This window comes from Pezoporus occidentalis, unplaced genomic scaffold (assembly GCF_034315485.1).
Source record: "Pezoporus occidentalis ecotype Australia unplaced genomic scaffold, CSIRO_AGI_Poc_V1 ctg172, whole genome shotgun sequence".
Lineage (NCBI taxonomy): Eukaryota > Metazoa > Chordata > Aves > Psittaciformes > Psittacidae > Pezoporus > Pezoporus occidentalis.
In genome coordinates this window covers 2,402,721-2,424,636 of record NW_026913554.1, presented here as the reverse complement: position 1 = coordinate 2,424,636, position 21,916 = coordinate 2,402,721, and the positions used below count along the sequence as shown (strand labels likewise).

General features: G+C 37.6%; 1 protein-coding gene across 2 annotated transcripts; it reads left to right on the top strand.

The window, feature by feature from the left end:
* The first annotated feature begins 864 nt into the window (after window positions 1–864).
* On the top strand, window positions 865–21,384 carry HSPA4L (heat shock protein family A (Hsp70) member 4 like). 2 transcript variants are annotated; one of them, XM_062614177.1, is made up of 18 exons: window positions 865–969; window positions 2,352–2,492; window positions 3,553–3,675; window positions 5,152–5,251; window positions 6,917–7,050; window positions 7,958–8,202; window positions 8,291–8,367; window positions 9,564–9,715; window positions 10,236–10,342; window positions 10,845–10,978; window positions 12,256–12,458; window positions 14,932–15,033; window positions 15,540–15,677; window positions 16,636–16,761; window positions 17,878–17,985; window positions 18,898–19,017; window positions 19,465–19,626; window positions 20,066–21,384. In XM_062614177.1, exons 1-18 carry the CDS (start codon window positions 880–882, stop codon window positions 20,258–20,260), a joined length of 2,457 nt encoding a protein of 818 aa, XP_062470161.1. In that variant the 5' UTR covers window positions 865–879; the 3' UTR covers window positions 20,261–21,384. The 2 variants fall into 2 exon arrangements, with proteins under 2 accessions (XP_062470161.1, XP_062470162.1); XM_062614178.1 differs by lacking the exon at window positions 14,932–15,033.
* The last annotated feature ends 532 nt before the right edge of the window (window positions 21,385–21,916 follow it).

Below are 21,916 nucleotides of genomic sequence, written 5' to 3'. Positions count from 1 at the left end.
ATCCATAAAATAAATTACTTGTAACCCATTTGCTCCTTTCTTAAATTCCTGTTATCTGACTTTTCTTATTAAGAAGCATAATTGATAACTATAGTGTTAAGTGACATTAAAAATTGTAAAAACTGTTTGTGAAAGCTGAGCTACATATTTGCAAATGTAGGGCAGTGCATTGTCTGTTTGCAGCAGTTCAGTCTGGAGAAGGTTTTGTCTGTTCAGTGTGGTGTTACAGCAGAAGAGGTTGCTAGATAAAACTTTCAAATTACATACAGTGCCCTCATTGTAGAGATGATGGAGGGGAGGCAGGAAGCAATCTACTGTGGTGACCTTTATGCATTCATTAAATAATTAAATTTGAACCACATTAAATCCGGGTTGCATCTCTTATTTACTGCTGAATGGTTTTAGCCAGATCAGTTCCCTTCTGGGGATTTGTATTTCAAGTTGTATTTCATACCAGTGAAATGAAGGTGTGGACCTGGGATAGCCTTTGCTAAAGCCCGAGGCAAGGCTGAGAGGGATGCTCAGTAGTACCTGTGAAGCTGCAAGAGGCTATGCACTATGCAGCTTCCCAAGCCGCCTGTTGCTGGGAGCTGTTCGCAGACTTTTGCCTATTTGCAGTTTGTTCCTGGTAGCCTTCAGTCATGGGAAGCACTCAGCAGTTTGTAGAACTGAGCTTACATGTTCTTTTTTGTGTTGTTTTTGTTTTCCCTGATTATTGTTGCCAGTGGCTCTTACAGTGGGAATGTGGTTGTTGAGTCAAGAAAACTCAACTAGTGCTTCATAAAATACTATTATTAAATACCACATTTATGTTCTGCTACTTTAATTTTTGTGAATGTTTTAAACTACTGTGGAATTATTTCATTATGTTTTCTCTTAATGCTGAATTTCTTTTCCTTGTTTTTACTTAGAGCATGTATATCTTTAGGATCCAAGACCCGGGCCATTGGGAATGCAGCAAAGAGCCAGGTAAATGGATCAAAATCTCTTCTGTTGCTTATTGACTTATTTGCTGTTGAACCATGGGAAGAAAATGGATGAATTTGGTGTTTTTCTCATTGAAAGTAAATGTCTATGATAAGTGTACATGTTACAGAATTTGTTACTGCTTCAGCAAGTATGTTCCTTGTATTAAAATTGAAACTGTATTCTGTATTTTTTTGTCAGAGTAAAAAATGGGAAGAAACAAAAACCTCTGTTAAAAGATACTTGTTTTGTCTTGCATACTTTTGACAGTGAGAGTTCATAATTAATTCCTTACTGGGGTGAGGAGTTCATGTGCTTATGTTTTAGAAAAGTTGAAGTTGAAAATGGCAGTTAAGCAGCAACTTGTATCTGCACTAATGTAAAGGGGGTGAATCATACTACCTTACTGTCTCAATTTGGGACCTTGAACAGAACTAAAGTTTCTCTGATCTTCTGTAAATTCACTTGCAACCTGGGAAAACCTTCCTCTGGAAGGAAAATATGTAAACCTACACACTGAAACTAGATTGGGTCTTGCCCTCTTTCTGTGCATCGTGTTTGCACCCTGAGGACTTCCTCCCCTTAGTGTAGTGTGTAGGCAACTGTAAATTTGCCTGGAGGATATCAAAGTAATAGAACCTTACCGCTGGTACCATGAGCAGTCAGTACATGCCGACAGTGTATCACTTCCATTCAGAGAAACTTTACACTGTTTATCTGAGCTCAAGCCCTGTACTCTGGTAGTGGGAAGGTGTCCTGTCAGTACTCTTCCCAGTTTGTTATTTAGACTAGTAAACTAGGTTATCTTGGAGAAGATTATCCTGGAATAATTGCCTTTGAGTGCATTAATGCTGTGCTTATTGGGATTTTTTTCTGGTCCTTTCTTTACTTAAAAGTCTGTGCTTAAAGTAACGAGGTTGAAACACTGAGATGTCAGGAGGCTTTATGTCCAGATGGGATCTGAATTAGAGGAGAACTTTAAAGGAAATTAAATGACTTCGTTTGTTGAAGCTTTGTTTAAGGTTAATGTAGGTAATAGCCTCATTTGTTCTTGCATACAGCCACTGCAACAGTACATAATGTGGTCTCAAGTATTGCATACTGTATCAGAAAACTCCTCTAAAATAAGTTGTGAAAATTGATGGCAGCAAGCTAATGGATATTAAAGAGGGAAGTAAATTTGACTTTTTTTTTTTAATGGAGACCATAAATTAAAAGAAGATGCTGCTTTGTCTCCCCCCACTCTTTCTATTCCAGTAAGTATGTGGGGCTTGACATGGGTTTTCAGGAGGTGCAGTAAGCCCAACGTAACAAGAGTTCCTTTCTGGATGGTCTTCTATACATGTCTGGTTATGTCATGGGTAATTAAAGTATCTTTTCCACAGATTGTCACAAATGTAAAAAACACATTGCATGGCTTCAAAAAACTGCATGGAAGAGCATTTGAAGATCCTTACATAGAAGCTGAAAGGGCCAGGCTTCCCTATGAGCTTCAGAAGATGCCAAATGGCTCCGTAGGAGTAAAGGTGAGTTTGTGCTGAGTATTTTGAGTGGTAGAGATGAGCACTTTTGACCTTTGTCACTTAACTTCCTTTTTGAACTGACTTACATTTCCTTAAGAAAACTCGATATATTCCTATCATTTTGAAAAGAAGTCTCAAGTGATAACCAGTACAGTAACACCTTTTATTTTCCACAGAGCTTGCCTTAGCATGGTTTTGCTGTGCTTCTCGCTTCTTGCAACTTAATTCTCTTCTTTAAATGTTCAGGAAGAGCTAGAGTACTTATTCTGTATTACATACTTGTTGTTCTTAGTAATCAAGTAGTGTGAAAAAAAATTGCATTGTCTCCCATGTAGGTATACTATAAAATGTTAATATCCCTCACCCCAAGAAAGGTTAAGTTTGTTTCATTTATCTTCAGGAAAATTGACAGAGTTATAAATCTGCTGTTACTAAGAGATGAAGAGTATCTTATTCTCTGAAGTAACACGTGCTCAAGTACTGTACTTTCTCAGAGATGGCCATCGAGGTTTCTCATCAATTCTGTTAGCTTTCTGCAGTCACATTGGTAGCTTTTCACTTTAACTTACTCGAGTGACCCTGAATTATGTCCACAGTGTATGGTTTTTAGTGTCATCTGAGTTTAGGTCTTGGGGACACGCAGAGACCAAGTTTCAGGAGAACAGGATGTAATCTGAGTAAGCTATTTTTCATTTTCCTCCAAACTGAGTAGCTGGAAACTGCTCTTCTCAACGTTCAGGCTTTCTGGCTTCAGTTTCTGAATGTGTCTATGTTTTACAATTTTAATTTGGACCAGGATTGCACTGCTGCAGCGTATCTCCCAGTCATTCCCACTTAGTGCACTTCAAAGCCCTAGGAGAAAGCAATTCACCACAGAAAGTGAGCTTTTGTTCTGTATACCTCCTCATATCATACTAATTGCCAGGGTAAATATAGCTGCTGCTCATCTTTATGGGTTTCCCTTCACAGGAGTGCTTGGGATTGCTGGAGAGATGGTGGCCTGTCAGGAAAAGAGTTGTTCAGTTGAGATGTTTTATTACAGAATTGTAATTCTCTGTTTCAGGTGAGATACCTAGATGAAGAGAGACTGTTTGCAATTGAACAAATTACAGGAATGTTATTGGCCAAACTTAAAGAGACTTCAGAAAGTGCTTTGAAGAAACCTGTGGCAGACTGTGTGATTTCAGTAAGTTGGAATATATATATTGCACGTTCATGTAAGCCAGTATTAGTTGCACCATGGTGTGCTGGTGAGAGATACCTGTAGTGGATAGAAACTGCATCCCCCTGAAAATGGGACTTTATTAAAATGAGAATACTTTTGTAATCACGTATGAGAAGATGGCGCATCTGTTAAATCAAGAGGGTGTTTTCAGAAAGAACATGCTACCTAAGCTGATCCAGAGTGGCTGACTCCAAGTGCTATATAAAGTAATCCCAGTCTCTGCAGTTCCTGTTACAAATGGGATCTGTAAGCGTAGCTTCCACAGTTCCAAAGAACCTCGCAAATTTGTGTTAAATCTCTGTTGTTATGTGGTTGAACACTGATGAGTTGTAGTGTATATGAGAGTTGCCTGAACTCTTTTTCTCTGAGGGTTATATTGGCAGTCTGAAAAGCTCAGAGTACCTGTATGTTTAAAAATGGCTTTTTATTTGGGTGCTTTACTTACGTTGGTTTTCTTTAGCTAGTGTCCTTACACATGGTGGGGGAGTAGGGAAGGGGAGATTGTAGATGAGGTTTTGTTCCTGATCTAAAATTCTAAATGCCTGCTTTTCACATTGTCTCTTTACTGTTCACTTCTGCTCTTTCTCTGGTGAGAAGTCTGGGCATGAAATATTGTGGTTATTTCTTCTGTCAGACACATGGAAATTGGAAAGCTGTGTACTTTAGCTGTTAGAAATCTGGTTTGATCTTTTTCCTTGCTGCCTTATGGTATATAAACACACAGAGAGTACCTCCCACACACAGGGAGGATCCTGGGTAATGCACCACAATGGCAGCTAATGAAATATGCTATGAATGTACTTCTAAGTCTTAAGCTTAACTGGAGTTGAAGATATGCTAGTTGATCACAGCCAGTTTCTGAATGAGCTCTGATTGTGCTTTGACTATTTTTGGTGGAGCTGAATAATGTCGTACACTGTAAGCTGGCATTGTGGTAGATGAAAACTGGATACAGGTTCAGTTGGAACACAGATTTTTCCCACTGGAAACAGCAATAAGTTTAGTTCCAGCACCACTGTAGTACTTCTGCAGCAACTTATTGTTAGGCTCTGTTTGAATATGTATTGTGTTGAAAACATTCGTGCAGCACAGTCAGAAATTGGTAATGATTTTTAAGAGCTAATACTCATCAGAAGAACCTGAGAAAACATTTTCGGGTTTTTTTCAGTGCTTAAATCTGCTTTGTTTAAGAAAAAAAAAAACCAAACAAAAACCTACCTCTCATTTAATTTTGGTTGTGTTGCATATTTAATTGAAATATGCACTAAAATAAATTACCTAGCTGTTACATTCAGACTGCCTATTAATCTGAGGTTAGTTTTTAACAGTTTTTTGTGGTATTGAGATTTACAGGGTTGCTTAATGGGTAAGTCTGACTTCTTTAAATTAGAAAGTCTGTATTTCACAATATCCTATGTAATTATTTTTTGGAAACAGGTACCCAGTTTCTTTACTGATGCTGAGAGAAGGTCTGTAATGGCAGCAGCACAGATTGCAGGATTAAATTGTCTGAAGTTGATGAATGAAACTACTGCAGGTAAAGGACAGCATTTATTTTATTTCACCCATTCAGGCTGTTGAATCTGTGAGGGTGATGTCATATTCGTGTTACACAATTTGGAGCCTGGGAAAAAGCTATCCTGGCTAGTACTGCCCGATCCAGCTTGGGAACTGGAAACTCAGCAGCTGTTTTGATGGGGTGGTGTTCAGCATTTAGGAGACAATAAGAGTTCGAGTTTGCTAACTTGACTACAGTACCACTTGAAAACAGCTACTCTGCTTCTGAAATAGAGCTGGTATCTGTACCTACCTCTGCTGTCCCGTGGAGCTGCAGCAGCAATATTGGAAAGGCCTGAGCTAACTTCAAAATCTCCTCATGATCCAGCTGCGGTGTGCACCTGACCTAGATTCTCACCACTTGTATTAAATAGTAGTATAGGACAATATTATCAGATGTAACCTGCATCTGACAGATTACAGTAAATATTTAACGTGTTTGGGGAGGATTTTTAGGTTTTTCTTTTGAGCTTACTGGAAGATGGGTGTGTTGGAGTAAAAAATCATGGAACTATTAGAGAATTTTTTTTATCATAAGCTAATATTTATTTGAAGTGAAATACATTGAAGGGAAATTGGAAAATGTAATTTTCATTTTGAACTACATAATCTGTATGCTGTAAAAGCTGCTTCTATATAAACTGTGTTTTTATGGAGCTTTTTCTGGAAGCAAACTTGCTGATCATATTTGGAAATGACTTGAACTGTGAGGCTTTCCAAAATATCCAAATTAAGTCTGTAGTATAATGGCAGCTTAAATGTGTGCAAAGCATTTCAGCTCTAGCATTGGCACAGCTGTTGTTTCTATAAAGCAGTTTGTTTAGTGCCCTCCTCTGGGTTTGGTCAGTTCCAGGGTAGAGTACAGAAGTATGTTATACTTCATGGGAACTAAAGTTGGAGCTCTTAAAACTGTACCTTATTTTTATCCGATTTAAATATTTGCTTTTAGGAATTGTCAACCAGCTTTCCAAGAGAGCATGCTTTTGAGCATAGTTGAATTTTTTAAATCTGAGCCAAAAAGCACTGACAGGTGTTTCAAAGGAAGGGTGTAGGCATAAGGCTAATCTGTTTGATTTCATAGATGATAACGTGAATTGGGCTACAAGCCAAACTGAAGTGCCAGGTGATGCTGTAGCAGTGTTAAACCTTCACATGACATGTTTCCTCCCTTTGTCAGTGCAAAATGTTTTCAACATATTAACCTGCTTTGTGATGAGCTGCTTTATATGTGAACAGACTTTCTTAAGCAGAAGGAAAAGTAACAAATCTGCTAACTTCTTAATCTAGAAATTTAAATTTATGATGGCACATACACTGCTGACTTAAGTTAGTGCTTTGAAGGTGTGCAGCATGTGGTTGTTCTTGGAAAGATGTTAGATTATACAAAATACTTGAATGTCAAATGAATGAAAATGAGGTAATTTACAAGTAAAGCTAGAAATCAATCAGAAATAAAAATTAAGGTGGCAACTCATAGTGGTCTAAAACTTGTGACTTTTGATCCTTATGTTGTGTTTGAGCAAAGCAATGGAGGTGTGCAGAATGAGTAAATGTAAGTAGTGTTTGTCTTCTTTTAGTGCTTTTAGTGCATGTTTTACAGATGTGCACAGCTGTCCTCTAACTTCTGTGGCCTGGTGTTTTTCAGTTGCACTAGCATATGGAATATACAAGCAGGATCTGCCAGCCTTGGAAGAGAAGCCAAGAAATGTGGTCTTTGTAGATATGGGGCACTCTGCATATCAGGTTTCAATCTGTGCTTTTAACAAGGGAAAACTGAAGGTAATATTTTTAAGTTGTACAGTCAAATCCCATATTCCTGAAGTATTTAATTGAACAGTACTCAGAATAGTGTTCTGTGGAAGTTGTTTTGTTTGTGGGGTTTTTGTTTGTTCAGTTTTTTTAACTGAATAAATGTATATAGCAAATGCTGAATACAAAAAATTTTTGTTATCTTTTGCCTATTCCAACAAACCCATTTTTAGAAAATGCAGTAATGATGTATCCTGGGGTGTATTTTGAAAAGCACTTGACAATTAAGCATACTCCACAGTTGTTGTGCCAAGTTGTATCACTGAAATATTTGCATATTCTGGTAGTCTCATGAGCATTGTTGTGCAACTGACTTACAGGAAATTGTTGAACTCCCTGAATTGTTCTGTGATAATTTTTTTTTCCTGCCGTCTGTGACAGTTCTGAATCTAAATTCAGTAGGACGTGAAGTAAAATGGAACAGTCTTCACTCCCTGGTTTGGAGATTTTTGTCTGTGAGCTGCTGATAGCTGAATGTTTTTGTAAACTTGTCTTTGGTAGCAGAATGTTGTCTGAAGTCATGTAGAAGATGATAGCAAGTTTTTCTGCTTTGAGTAAATGACACAGAACTAGTAATGGCGTGACAAAATAGCTATTGTAGTCTGCCTTTCTGTAGTCAGCTATTATACTGGGTAGGGGCTGCAGCATCGTAGAAAATAACGGTAGATGTTATAGTATTTTATCTGGGGGGGGTAGAAACTCAATAATTCAGCTGTTCTGCCTGGCAACTGCATAGAAGATGGTGAGAAAATCACAAAGAGTTTTTCACTATCAAACCTGTTTTTAAAGGTGTGACCTTCTGAAACTGGTGTCTATATGAAAGCTATCTCTAACCAAATGTTGCCTAATTAATATATGTTCTTTATCATCATTGCAGGTCTTGGCTACTACCTTTGACCCTTTTGTAGGTGGTAGGAATTTTGATGAGGCTTTGGTAGACTACTTCTCTGAGGAATTCAGGACAAAATACAAGCTGAATGTAAAAGAGAATCCCCGAGCGCTGCTACGATTGTATCAAGAATGTGAAAAACTCAAGAAGCTTATGAGTGCAAATGCTTCTGACCTTCCACTCAATATTGAATGCTTCATGAATGACCTTGATGTCTCCAGTAAGATGAACAGGTACTGTATGTTACATTCGCTGAAGTGTGCAGTGAACCATGGCCTCTAAGCTGTCTTGTAATGCAAAGCACTTTCCCTGTTCCTGCAGAGCTCAGTTTGAGCAGGTGTGTGCTGCCCTTCTGTCCAGGGTGGAGCCTCCCCTAAGAGCAGCCATGGAGCAAGCTAGTAAGTAGGAGCTAATTTAGGTACTGCTTTTGGTTCAAGAACATAACTAGTAATCCAGTTATCCTAGATCTCTTTAATGATTATCTTTTTAATGTATTTTTGTATTTATTAGAATTGCAAAGCTAAGTACTGAAAAGTTGAATGTAAGTTCCATTCGTATGCTTGTCATGTATGCATGATCCCGTTCCTGCCTCATTTAGTGCACATACCACTCTGCAGCGTTGGTTTATTGACCCTCATTCACCCTATGCAATGGAAAAGGTTGGCACTCCAAAAGGTTATTTTAGTTAAAAATACAAAGCAACCAATTCAAAACCATGATGGGAAAAAGTATTACTCTTTACTGCGGATCACCGGCCAGCCTGTTCCATATGTGATCCATACATGTCCTCACTGACCCGAGAATTTGGCAGCATATTCTTGAAATAATTTATCTGAAGCATGTACAAATAACATTTTATTTTTTTAATATTTTTTGCCTAATACAGTGTAAAGGAGAGTTAGACTTCCGGAGGAAAAGGGTTTACACCTAATTTCAGCATCTTCAACTAGAAGGGAAGAATTCTGCTTATCTTTATTCCTTGTCTAGATAGCTAATACAGGAAGAAAGGACCTGAATAACTCCTGAGCAGAGCTGGTTCAAGGACTGACAGTTGCTTGTGATTATTTCATATGCGTATCTTGAATTTGAAATTAAAACGCTACCCTGCAAGCACAGTCTAATGTTTATTAAATACTTTTAGTTAAGGGTTTTGCTTTTCTTCATTGGCAACCAAAATAAAACCAGACATAAAATGAGGCATACTTGGGTTTAGTTTTGTTGTTAATGTTTGGGAGGGGTGAGATACTGTCCAGTAGTGCAGGGCTGCCAAAAAAAAAAAGGAATTTCACACTCCTGAGTTCATGCAAACCAGGAAGAGGATGCATTTTAAAGGCAATGCATTTTAAAGAAGAGTTGTCCTCGTTAATGCTTGGCTTCTGTATTATCCAGATTTGTGTAACCGGAAAACTTTGTAATCTGCAGGAGGGACAAAAAGGTCATGACAAACCTAGTTTAAATACCTTGTTGGCCACTGAATATATTCAGTACTTGTCACAGTGTCAAGATAATAAGAGAACTCTTACCCTTTTTTTGGTTGTCCAAAGACAGCTTTTTGATGTCTTGATAACTTAAGGCCATGCACTTTGTTTTCTAGAACTTCAACGTGAAGATATCTACAGTATAGAAATAGTAGGTGGGGCTACTAGGATTCCAGCAGTGAAGGAGCAGATCTCTAGCTTTTTCTGTAAAGAGATAAGCACCACGCTAAATGCTGACGAAGCTGTTGCAAGAGGCTGTGCCTTGCAGGTATAGTTACTGCAATACAACTTGAGTATTGCTTCTTTAACATCATGAACTAATGAATACAACTAACCAGAAGCTGAAATAAGATGCAGAATCTTGCTTGTTCTTTCAGCAGTTGATGACAGTGGCCATGTCATAAATGGTTGTTAAATTCTAATAATAACATAAATTACATGTGCATAATTTGTTTCCTGTTAGGAGGATGGTCTCTTTAGAGACCTGTTAAATTTGGTGACTCAAACTGCCCTCCACTTCTGTGCAGCCATTGCTGTGTATCTTTACTGACAGTCACTGTGGAAGTAGCATCTGTTACTATTATTTTAGTTATATCAATCAGTTTAGTTAACTTTCTACTAAGCATAAGAAACTACTATTAAAAATTGTGATAAGCAGGACCTCCATGTGACCTCTTTTAATTGTGACCTCTTTTAATTGTAACCTTTTTGCACTTGGGTATTAGTTACTGTACCTGCTACTTATTTGACTACATGGATATAATAAAATTCTGGTCTTTGTTTTCTAGTGTGCAATTCTTTCCCCAGCTTTTAAAGTGCGTGAATTTTCCATCACAGATGTTGTTCCTTACTCTATAACATTGAGATGGAAATCATCTTATGAAGAAGGAACAGGGTAAGTTAATATGGTGCCTACTAGAAAGTATGTCTGTGTATAGAAAGAAACCTGTTGAGCTATGGAAAAGACAAGGCTTCAGCCTTTGAAGCTGTCATCCACTCAAACAGTTTCAATTTTCTTTCTTTTTTTTCCTGCATTACAAGTTTTGAATTGCAGCTAATAGTTAGAAAGATATTTAATAATTGCTTATTAATAATTGCTTAATAATTGGAAATATGTTTAATTAAATGTATATTATACATTTATATTATACATGTATATTATACATTTAATTAAAAACGTTTGTGTAGAGTTGCTTAATCTTTAAGTATGACACAGAATGCTTAGTCCAGCTTTGGGAACTACAGGCCTTCAGCCTGCTACTCTTGTTGTAAACTGACTCAAACTAAACTGTGTATCTGCTTGGTTAATATGACTGCTGATCATTAACATCCCTTGATTTTGATTAATCATCTTTATGCTCAGTGGTTTAACCATACTTAATATTTTAATGCTTTAGGGAGTGCGAAGTCTTCAGTAAGAACCATGCTGCTCCATTCTCAAAAGTCATTACTTTTCACAAGAAAGAACCTTTTGACCTGGAAGCTTACTACACCCATCCACATGAAGTGCCTTATCCTGATTCCAGAATAGGTACGGACATCTGAATAAAACCCTTACACAGAACTACTGTTGATAATAATGAAAGTGGTTCTCCTGTTTAAGATCTATTACTTCTGTATTTCCTAGGTTATAGAACAGCCTAGGTTCTTTAGAAAGGCTCAACTTTGCTGCTTTGGTTTAGATGCATTGATCAAAGGGTATTGACATTTTTTTTCGGTAGTTCCTAAAAAAAAAATAATTAATTCTGTCACTGTTTGAATGCTTTAAAAATCACAGAATGGCTTGGGCTGGAAGGGACCTTAGAGACACTCTAGTTCCAAAAATGTATGTACGAAGAATGTAGTGCTCTATTGCCTGCTTTTTGGGTGCCTTTGTTTTCTTGGTTTGTTTTTTTTTTTTTTCCCCCACCTCTGTAAAATGGATAAGGTGGCTGTATGCCTTCCAGCCTGGATTTTTCAAAGAAATTAGATGAGAATAGATATGTTAGACTAGATAGTTACCTGTTCGGACAGATACCTGGCATGTCTCATGCTGTTAATCTGAATGTACAAGATGAATTCAATAGGCATCTGTTGTAGAGTCTATAAAGTGTTAGATGGTATGAGTAAGTTTCCTGGTAGCTGATACTACCTTACTTGCAGTTATAGTATATTCCTAAGGGTCTTTAATACACAATTTTATTTTCTGATTTATGAATTGGATAGAAACTTGGTGCTGCCTATTTAGCTGTCTACGCAATAAGTCTGTTTTTAGGAAAAAACATTCTCTTTTATGTATGCAGTCTGTGTTGTTTACACTCAAATTTTCAGGAAGTTGCAAGACGAAGTATCAATCTTGCTGCTTCCAGAAGCCTTGATAAGCACTGTTCATGCTCCAAAATGTGTAGTGCATCAGTGCTAACTAAATTCAAATACAGTCTTTTATCTCTGTTAACATTTTTCTTTTTTATGGGGACAAAGGACCTGTTCAAGATGGAGTAGGCTCTTTAGAGCAATGGTTAGAGAAGAACAGAGAAGTAGAATACCTAATAAAGTCATAGCTTGGTTTTAAGTTTTTTTTTCTGAAATACAGATAAAGCAAAACCATCTTAACTAAGCAGGCTCTAGTTTACGTAGCTACAGTTCGTGTTGTAAAATCGATAACTAAGTAGAAAGTTTCCAAATATAGCTTAAAGTTACATGAAGTTACTATGTAAATTAACACCCTTAAAGAGTTATATTTTATTTCCTTTTTTTTTCTCTTTCACTATTTTTTTGAACAAAAATTAAAACCATCTTTGTGTTTTGTTTTTTGTTTTTTTTTGCAAGGGCGTTTCACTGTTCAAAATGTGGGTCCCCAACATGATGGTGACAATTCCAAAGTGAAAGTTAAAGTGCGTGTCAATATTCATGGCCTTTTCAGTGTGGCTAATGCTTCTATAATAGAGAGGCAGAACATAGAGGGAGATCACAGTGACACTCCTATGGACACTGAATCATCAAGTAAGAACCAAGGCAGAGATGATGAGCTGGTATGTAAACTTGTAAATATCTACACTCCTTGTAATTCTGACAAGAGCCAATAGTAAGAGATTAAATCAAAGTGTAAAGCTTTAGACAGTTACTGCTTCTCCACCCTTATGTCATTGTTTCAGTTATGTAACACATTTCTTCACATTATTAAGCTACTGGTGACATGTGGCACTAAAAGCAAAAAAGAATGCTAAACCAGATTCTAAAAAAAAAAAACCCACCTTTTTTTCAGTGTTCTTTACCACCTCTGTACTAGTCTTAGTGTTATTTAGTGATGCTATAAAATGGCAGGTTTGTTTTTCCTCAAGTACTACATTTTCATTTGGTAAAAATATGTGGTATTTCTGTATATGTGTAAAACTTGTTCTTGGTAACCTTTCATTCACTAAAGGCACTTCTACCAGTACTGAAGTACATTAAGTTCTCACAGACTGATTTGGTAGCTCATAGGGGAAAATTACTGGAAATAAATGTGCAGCACCTTTGTCATTAATACTGAGAAATTAGCAAGATAAACTTCTCTTCATTCTAGTGTTAGGAGGATCAACTTACTTTATAGTGCTGTGTGTCAGGGAGCATGTTGCAGCATGCCATGGCCTCAGCAGCCTTCCTTTTTTCCCTTGTGCCCTCCTACAGCTTGGGATTCTGGTTATGTCACAGCTCACAGGGGAGAGAGATGACAGTGTAGAGAAAAAGAGGATAAAGCAGTGGGCAAGCTGCTGCCTCGCATTCCTGCTGTCCTGGAGATTGCCAAGCGCTCAGCAGAGTGACCAGTCTCACAGGCTGTCAGGCATATACTGAGGGTGTGTGCCCTTGAGGAGTAAGGTTGGACAGAAAACAAACATTGGGAAGCTTTATTTGGAGGAAGGGGTGAATGCATTTCTTTAATTATCTTTTAAAAAGTCCTTAGCAGCTTTTCCCACTTTAGGTGCATATACTACAGGAATTGGAGCAAGTGGTTACACAATTAGCATTACATAATTGGTGTAAGCAACTCCTGAAATACTATACCGCTTTCCAGGAAGTTCAGCGTATTTATAATGCCAAACATGATGCAGTTCCTTGTGGACAAGTGCTCTGCCTCTGATACTTGTTTGGAAGTGAATAACAGTTCAGAATGACAGCTGGCATGTAATGCAATAGGTGTCCTGCATGTGGACATTACTGGGATGAGTGTGTTGAGTACAAGAGTAACCACTTCCATCTTCAGGCTTTCAGTCTGTAGTACTTGCATTCAACTAACGCATCTTCTGTTTTACAATGGTGCTTGTCAGCAATTACCTTTCATTACTGAGGATGATACCCTCGACTCTGAGGAGGAGGTTTGTGGTGTATATATGTATTATTCCCCCTCCCCCCCCCGCTTTAGCCTTTCTGTGTAGGCAGAATAGATCCTTCCAGTTGTTGCCTCTTCTGTGTGAACAGTAAGAACAGTATATGAGGCTATTTATTTTTTCTCCTACTCTGAAGTGACAGCGTGTGTCTGGTAAAATTAGTCTTCTTGATTTCAACTTTTATCATTAAAAGATTGCTGAATCAGTTAATATAGCTAAAAATTAACACAGGCACCTGTGCTTGAGTTTGAAATCCTTAAATAACTATTTCTTGTGTCTTGCAGAACTAAGCAAGTTATTTTGCATGCATATGTATTTTGTGAATCCAGTAGTTCCTTGTAATGGAAGTAATCTTAGACCTTTGAGACCTTGGCTACAGCTCCTTAGTCATTGATACTCTGGATGTCCCAAGTATTGGAGTCATCCTGAAAACTTTAGGCTTGTATTTGACTGTGTTGTTAAAAGTGTTTTGCAACAATGGCAAGGAATTGTATTACTTAAACTAAACCAAGTGCTCAGCGCAATAATTGGCGATGTGTTTAAGATCCTTAAATTTAGACTAAAGCATAGGTGAATTACAGATAAGTTTAAGTGAAATTTAGTTAATTTTGAGTGACAGGGAGGGAAGACAGTTGGTCTTGTGCTCCAAGAGGCTACTACAGAAACTAATTTTTATGGTCCCATGAGACAGATGCAGCTAACAGTTACTAAATTCTGCTTTGGATTACAAACTTTAAAGTTTAGATTGAAGATGGTACGAGGTAAAAGTTCTGTCTGTTCCATAGAGAACCTATTGCTGTTGCCTGTGGTGGTGGTATGTTTCTAGAATGTTCTTTGCTTACATTTTTATTTATTTCTAGTTTAAAGTGGAGTATTCACAAGGCTTAATGTAATTTTATAATAAGGACAGATGGCAACTTAATTATTTCAAGGTGGACAGGCAAAACAGAACTTTCATGTAATTTGGGAAAGCTATGAATACAAGTACTCAAATCAAAATGCCTGTTTAAACATAGTAATTCAGAAAGTCTTAAGATTGCCTTGTAAGTCCATATGTTGTCTGTGATCTACTGTACTTGACATCAGTCATAAATCTTACAGCAAACCTTTGCATTCAGTTATGTAACTCTTTTTCTAGGATAAAATGCAGGTTGATCAAGAGGAAGGCATTCAGAAAAGTCAAGCTGAACAACAGAACCAAGCAGATGAGGAAACTGAAAATGCAGGAACAGAAGCAAAAGTTTGTATTCAGTATTGATAAGGAAATGTAATGTGGCTTCCCTTAGACTTGTTTTGCCCGGTGTGGTTGCTAATCTTACTAGGTGCAAAAGATGGGACTTTATTGAGAGAAGTACAGCTATATTGAAATGCCTAAGTTAAGAATCCTATCTTAGAGCTTTCATTTTCAACACAGTATGTGACTAAGGCTTTGAAGTAAGCTTGTTTAATGTAGTTTTATAATGGAGATTGAATATGGGGAAACATTATCAAGGGGAATATGCAGTGTCTTTAGCTGTTGAACAGGTTTTCTCAACAGCTCTTTACGTAACGTTTAAAGAAACTAAATTCCACAAATCTGGTTCAAAACTAAGGTAGTGGTGATTATGAATAGCAGAGGATTAATTAGGGGCTTCATTTACATATGATTAATCTGTAGCTGTCTTACTATTTTTGTCTTTTTTTTTGAGCACAAATGTGGTCATATTTCTATTCTTAAGTTTCTTAATAGTGTAAGTGTTTCTACAGGTTGTTTCTGGAGACGTGCATGAACATCCATCCCAGCCAAAGGCTAAAACAAAAGTCAAGAGTATTGACCTCCCTATACAGGCAAGCCTGTATAGACAGCTGGGACAAGATCTTATCAATTGCTATATTGAAAATGAGGTAAGCAGCTTAAACAGATGAGTACTCAAATGAATGTCCCTGGAAATAATAATCCAGAAAGCATATGAAGCCATAAACTTTTTGCCTAATTTAGAATTATTTGGAGTCTGTTTTGGTTGGGTTTGGGTTTTTTTTGGTTGTGTTTATTTTTTTGGTGGGTTTTTGTTTTTGTTTTTTTTTGTTTGGTTGGTTAGGGTTTTTTTGGGTTTTGGTGGGGCTTTTTCCTTTTTTTTTTTTTGTGAAACTCTCCAATTTCACTAGACTGAACTGCCCAAGTTTGACCTATTAGCCTGTCAAAGTGTCAATTCTGTCCTCAGGCAGGCAGACAGCCAGTGAAGGCTACACAGTATGTTACAGGAATGTTAATTGTTGCTGACTGACCTGATACTGGTCAGGAGTAGCACTTACACCTTTTGGTGCTCTGCAGAAGCTGTGTGCTTCACTAGATCATATTTTTGCCCATGAAGTCCTATATCAGTAGGGAAGTCTTATAACATGCAGAAAACTTGCCTTTTGGAAGGTCCTTTCTGAACTGTGTAGCTATCATGTTTGTGAAGATCCCACAAACATAAGCTCTTTTCTGAAACATGGTCAGTCTGAAGAATAAAGTCTTAAATAACTTTTGTAGGGCAGAATGATTCCTAGTGACTGCCAAACCACAGTCGAGACTTGCACTTTACTTTGAGTCCTGCCTGTTGTGGTCGGATCATTATTAATACCTGATCAGTTTGTTGAAGCACTTGCCAGACAGCTTCCAAATATGAACTCATTTTTTAACCCCGTTCCAGTTCTGCTTGCAGTAAGTATGACCTACACGAAAGTGAAAGTTATAATCAGTAACTGTGAAGTAGCAGGCTGCATCTGCAAAGTTCTGTGGTATAGTGTCAAGAGAGTAATCATTAAGCTTGATACTTGAAATGCTTTTAATTCTTATGTAAGCTTTTTTTTTTTGCCTTAGGGGAAGATGATGATGCAAGACAAGCTTGAGAAAGAAAGAAATGATGCTAAGAACGCTGTTGAAGAGTATGTGTATGACTTCAGAGACAAGCTGTGTGGAGTCTTTGAGAAATTCATCACTGAAGAAGTAAGACTTGCCTGTGTTTCAACTGCTGTAAAAAAAATGCCTTTGTACTTGTAAGTTCTCAGCATGGGTTATGAGGCTGCAGGGATCTCTTAAATATGTTTGGAATATAAAATTGATTAACTTCACAGAAGTTAAGTTCAAACCGTGCTTGCACCTGATATTTGACGTGCTGACATGCAGAGTTCTTCATTGAGAAGTTTTTCAGTAGCAAGGAAAGATTGGAATGCAGGTGGAAAATAAAAACCCTGTGGTGGGGTAGGAAAGCAAGACAGATCACTACGAGCTTCTAAATGGTGTGAGTGGACAGCATTAAAAAGAACAGAAATGGAGTGTCTGTAGCTCTGTGGTTTGTCTACTTTCAAGCAGGGTAAGTTACCGAAATTTCAGGTAAAGGTAATGAAGGAAACTGTACGCTAGGCCTCTGCAAAAGCAGCTTTGAAAGAACACATGCCCTACAGTTGTGCCTCTGTAACAGCCATCTAAACGAAAGTGGCTGGTACACAAGCCACCAGCTGAAACAACTAATGTCCAGCAGCAGTTTTAAGGTCAGCTCTCTGGATTACCTGTTCAGCAGCACAGCACAGATGCTCTTCCAGTCTAAACTCAAGGGTGTGAGGCTGTCTTTCCCATACCACTTTCAAAACAATCTCTTGGGTAAGTTATGGGGATAGGTAAGATCCTTTATTTCTGAACAAGTAAACATCTTTGTTTATAGCCAGTGGAGTCCAATTAAAACAATTTTGCCTTCAACTATGTATATAGTTTCCAAATTTGTCTAGTCGTCTTCATCCTGTGATCAGAGAACCTGAGAAGCAGTACTTCCCCTGTAAGGATAATAAGCAAGAATGTTGATGTCCTTTTGTCTAAAATCAGTCCTGAAGCTGTGTAACTCCCATGAACTTCAGCTGCAAATCAGATTAGTAAGGGTTCTCCTATCATACTGTAAAATCTTGGCTTTGAAGTAGGTTAATTACTGTTTTCTTTCACTGTTACTTTGAATACCCTGAAGTGATGAAACAGTCTTTTTTGAGCAGGGGCTTTCTTCGTGTGCTGAGAGGGTAAGGCTCATTTGTCATGATCTCCTCTGACATAGCATGTCCCTAACTTGCTTCACAGGATGCGAACAAGCTAACCTTGATGTTGGAGGATACAGAAAACTGGCTTTATGAAGATGGAGAAGACCAGCCTAAACAAGTGTACATGGATAAGCTTCAGGAATTAAGAGTAGGATTTTAAGTTATTTTCTAGAAAAATGTGTGTCTATTTAGGGGTGGGGGCATTTACATAAGCATATGGCTAAGTAACCAAAGCTCTTTTAATGATCGATGTGTGTGTGCACACCATGCATGAGTTTTGTAAATCCCTTAACTTTTAAGTATGGACATTCAGGTTTTATCTGAATGTAGCTGAGTTATGAAATGAACAGAATATTTGGAACTAGAATTTAGCTTTAATGTCAGGTGTGCTCCAAATTTGAAAACAGTCAAAATGAAGCAGACTGTCACTAGTGACAATGAAGTAATTGCTGTTGTAATTCTCTGTCAGTCTTGTTACAGTCTGAAAGAGGCTTTTGAGTAGTTTGACTCCTCTCCCAGGTATCCAGAATTGCGCTTCACAATATATGCTCTGGTTTTCCTTTTTTCAGTGGTCTTTTAAACCTGTATCATAAAACTAAATTTTTGGTCTAATATCTAATGATAAAGGTTGAAGAGTCAGATTTCATTTGGGGGAAGACTAACTGATGCAAACAGCAGTATACGTCCTGACACCTGCTGCCTTGCCTGGGTTGCCAGTATTCAAGGGAAGAGTTGAAGAGAAAACCAGAACATTCCAGGATAACTACTTCAAAATTAAACCATCTGTGTGAATCTTGCCTTGTTTCTTTTCTGAATGCCTTGTTCCAGATGCTAATTTTGGTGAAAATAACTGCAAAATAAGAAGCCAAACAAGGAGAGTCACTTGTGTTAAAACATCTGGGATTTTTTTGTGGCTCTAAAGTAAAATGCAGAGGTTAATCTCTTGAATGGGTGAGAAAAGGAGTTAAAGGCAGCCTTCCTTCCAGTGCTGTGTTTTAGTATTAGACCCCAGAGTAAAGTAAACTTGTTTTTTTATCAAGACCTCTGTGCTTGTTTCCAGAAATTTGGACAGCCTATTCAGGAAAGATACATGGAACATGCGGAGAGACCAAAAGTTTTAAATGACCTGGGAAAGAAGATTCAGCTCCTTATGAAAGCAGTGGAAGCATACAAAAATAAGGTAGGGTGAACTCATCAGGGTATGAGCTGTTATGGGTGTTTCAGTTTGGCTGTAGTTTTTTGTGTTTAAAAAGGATCCTATAGGATTATCTGTTAAGCTGCTTTAAAATGGCTGTTGTGCTTTTCCTCCTGAGAACTTGTAGAACTGTTCTGAGCTGCTAGCAAAAATGGCTTCTTCATGAGAACATAAATTAAACAGTCACTTTTTTATGGTCAGTTTTAAAGCTTCATTACTGTCCTGCACTTGAACAGTATGTACTTAAAATCAGCATTTCAAATGTCTAAAAATAGAGTCCTGTCTGTGGTGTTCTGCAATTGCTCCTGCTACTGAGCTTATTTAAAAACTACTTCTATCAGGTTGTAGCAATGTTACCCTATTTTATTATGTGCCCATGAAATACTTAATTGGGTGAGAAATGTGTATTAATTACTATACATCTTTCCTTAGGATGAAAAATATGATCACTTAGATCCTGCTGAGATGGAGAAGGTGGAAAAATACATTAGTGAGGCAATGAATTGGCTGAACAGCAAAATGAATGCCCAGAACAAACTAAGTCTAACTCAGGATCCAGTTGTCAAAGTGGCAGAAATAGTGACAAAATCTAAGGTAAAAAAATTCTTGTACTTCTTGCTTTCTAGTAAGTTTGTCCTTAAATGAGATTCTGGCCTCTGTATCGAGTAAGAATATTGTATCTGCAGGGATCTTAAAGCTATTAAAAAGATCCATATAGAGGGAGCAGTAGTTTTACTGATCTTCAGCTGTGGTTCTTGATTTACAGCAGTACCTCTTTAAAAGCCTTTTTAAAATAGGCCAAGTTACAGCACCAGTCTTAATAGAAATTGCACTGCCATACAGGCTTTTAACAGATTGGCAGCTCTTTAGCTAGTTGAAAGGTTTTATTTTAAGCTGATATAACTGAAAAGTTCTAGTCCTTGAAAATCAAATTCCAGGTCATTAAGAAGCAGAAGCAAATTTCAGACGTTTTAGTTGAATGTGATTCCTGTGCCACCAAATGAACTTACTGTCTCACTTCTGTTACAACTAGGAATTGGATAATTTCTGTAACCCCATTATATACAAGCCCAGACCGAAGATAGAGCCTCCCAGTGATGGGCAGTCAAAAGCTAATGGTGAACACAATGGACCAGTGAACGGACAGAGCGGTACTGAAACAAAACCTGAACCAACCAAGGACAATTCTCCGCAGACCAAACCCCCTGGAGAAATGGAAGTGGACTAAATCTTGCATTTCTTTTACCCAATTAAAATAGTGCAAGTAACCACAGGGTCCATTCTTTTTGTCTGGTACACACTTCGGATGTTCAGTTACTCTTAGTCAACCTTCTGTCATTTGTTGCTGAGTAGTTTTGAAAGTGTTTTATATTAAGTACATCTCTGATGTTCATTTCCACTGATGCTGCTTATGTGGAGCTTTAGCCAAATGTAGATTGTATAAGTCAGTTTAAGCTTTCCCAATATATTTTATATCAAACATACAGAATTGATATATAAATGGCAACAATCTACCTTATTTAAAGCTTTTATTGTGGATAAACCTCAGCCCCTTTATTCAGGAAAGGATACTGTATTGCACTACTGATGCTCAAGTGTAGATCTAATTGCGTCTTTATTTTGGAAAAATATTGGAATTGAAGTGGCAAGACTTGTCACTTGAAGCACTGACCTTTTCTAGTTACTGTATTGTTATAATTTAAACATTAAAATAGAGGTTAGTTGGCATTCTAGTCCATCTCATTGATGTACCATGAGAATTGTTTGGTCTTTTTCATATAAACAGAATACAAGCTTAAACATTTGAGATTCCCATACCACTACCAATATTAGTTACAAAATAATGCAGCATAATGGCTCTGCCACATGCTGAACTAAGTGAATGGTCTCGGTGCACATTGCTGTACATAATGTACTGTGCTTATGATAGGATGATGCTAATGATAATAGTACAAAGGGGTAGAAAATACAAGGACTGTTGGATGGCTTTCCCTTGAAAATGACTTACTGCACATGTTACTATTTCACTTCTGTTGTTTGGAATGAAATCTACATCTTGATTATATCTTGTGCTGGGAAGGGGAAACAACAAAAATTGTGTTATGTGAGCTGGGTATGGGCACCCTGGTTTTGAATTTGCTTAAATGCTGTTGCAAACTTGAAAGATATCCTGAGAGCTTAATCTAAGCCTTAGTACTTGGTGTATAAACCTTTTGTTCAAGGAGCTAAACAAAAGAACTTAAAAACTGGATATTATTACCCCAAAGATGGAATCTACTTGATGAACTTGCATAGCTTACCAGTTATCTTAGGTCATTTAGTTGACCTAATGAAAATGTCTGTAATGTATTACACAGTTGAGTCACTGTTTTCTTTGATACATGTTGGACGCACATCTGGGACGTTGTCATGGTCCAGTGTATGTTCCTGTATACTGAATGCTTCTGTCAAGTCACCAAGGTGCTGTAGCACTTGCAAGTCACTTTTGACTTCAAACAACTCTTCTATTACCAGAAGAGTAATAGCCTAGTTCAGCCACTTTGAAGTGGTTTCTAAGCTGGCATATGAGACCAAAACTAGTTGCAATGTAACATTTTAGTGACTTGAACTCTGTTGCCCATATGTATTCAGGTGTCAGTAAGGCATTATTGTAGCAGTTCTGTGCAAGCCTGTTAACTGTGAACAAGTGAAGGGTTGTGCTCTTGTTTCCGTCTTTGGCAGACGTTTTGTCTCCAGACATGCCCTTCATGTTCTGCTGCTGGTCATGCTACAAAGAGTAGTCTGTCACCCAGGCTAAAGTGGGTAGAGGTGAACTGTACTCTTTAAATATTCTCACAGGAAAAGGAAGCATCATGTACAGCTGTATATAAAACTGCTAAACAGG

Excerpts from the sequence above, each read along its gene's own strand:
- HSPA4L (XM_062614177.1), top strand. The coding sequence starts at position 880 with ATGCTGAATTTCTTTTCCTTGTTTTTACTTAGAGCATGTATATCTTTA. Across the intron at positions 8,368-9,563 it reads AGCAGCCATGGAGCAAGCTA|AACTTCAACGTGAAGATATC; the intron begins GTAAGTAGGAGC and ends TTTGTTTTCTAG. Across the intron at positions 15,678-16,635 it reads ATTGCTATATTGAAAATGAG|GGGAAGATGATGATGCAAGA; the intron begins GTAAGCAGCTTA and ends TTTTTGCCTTAG.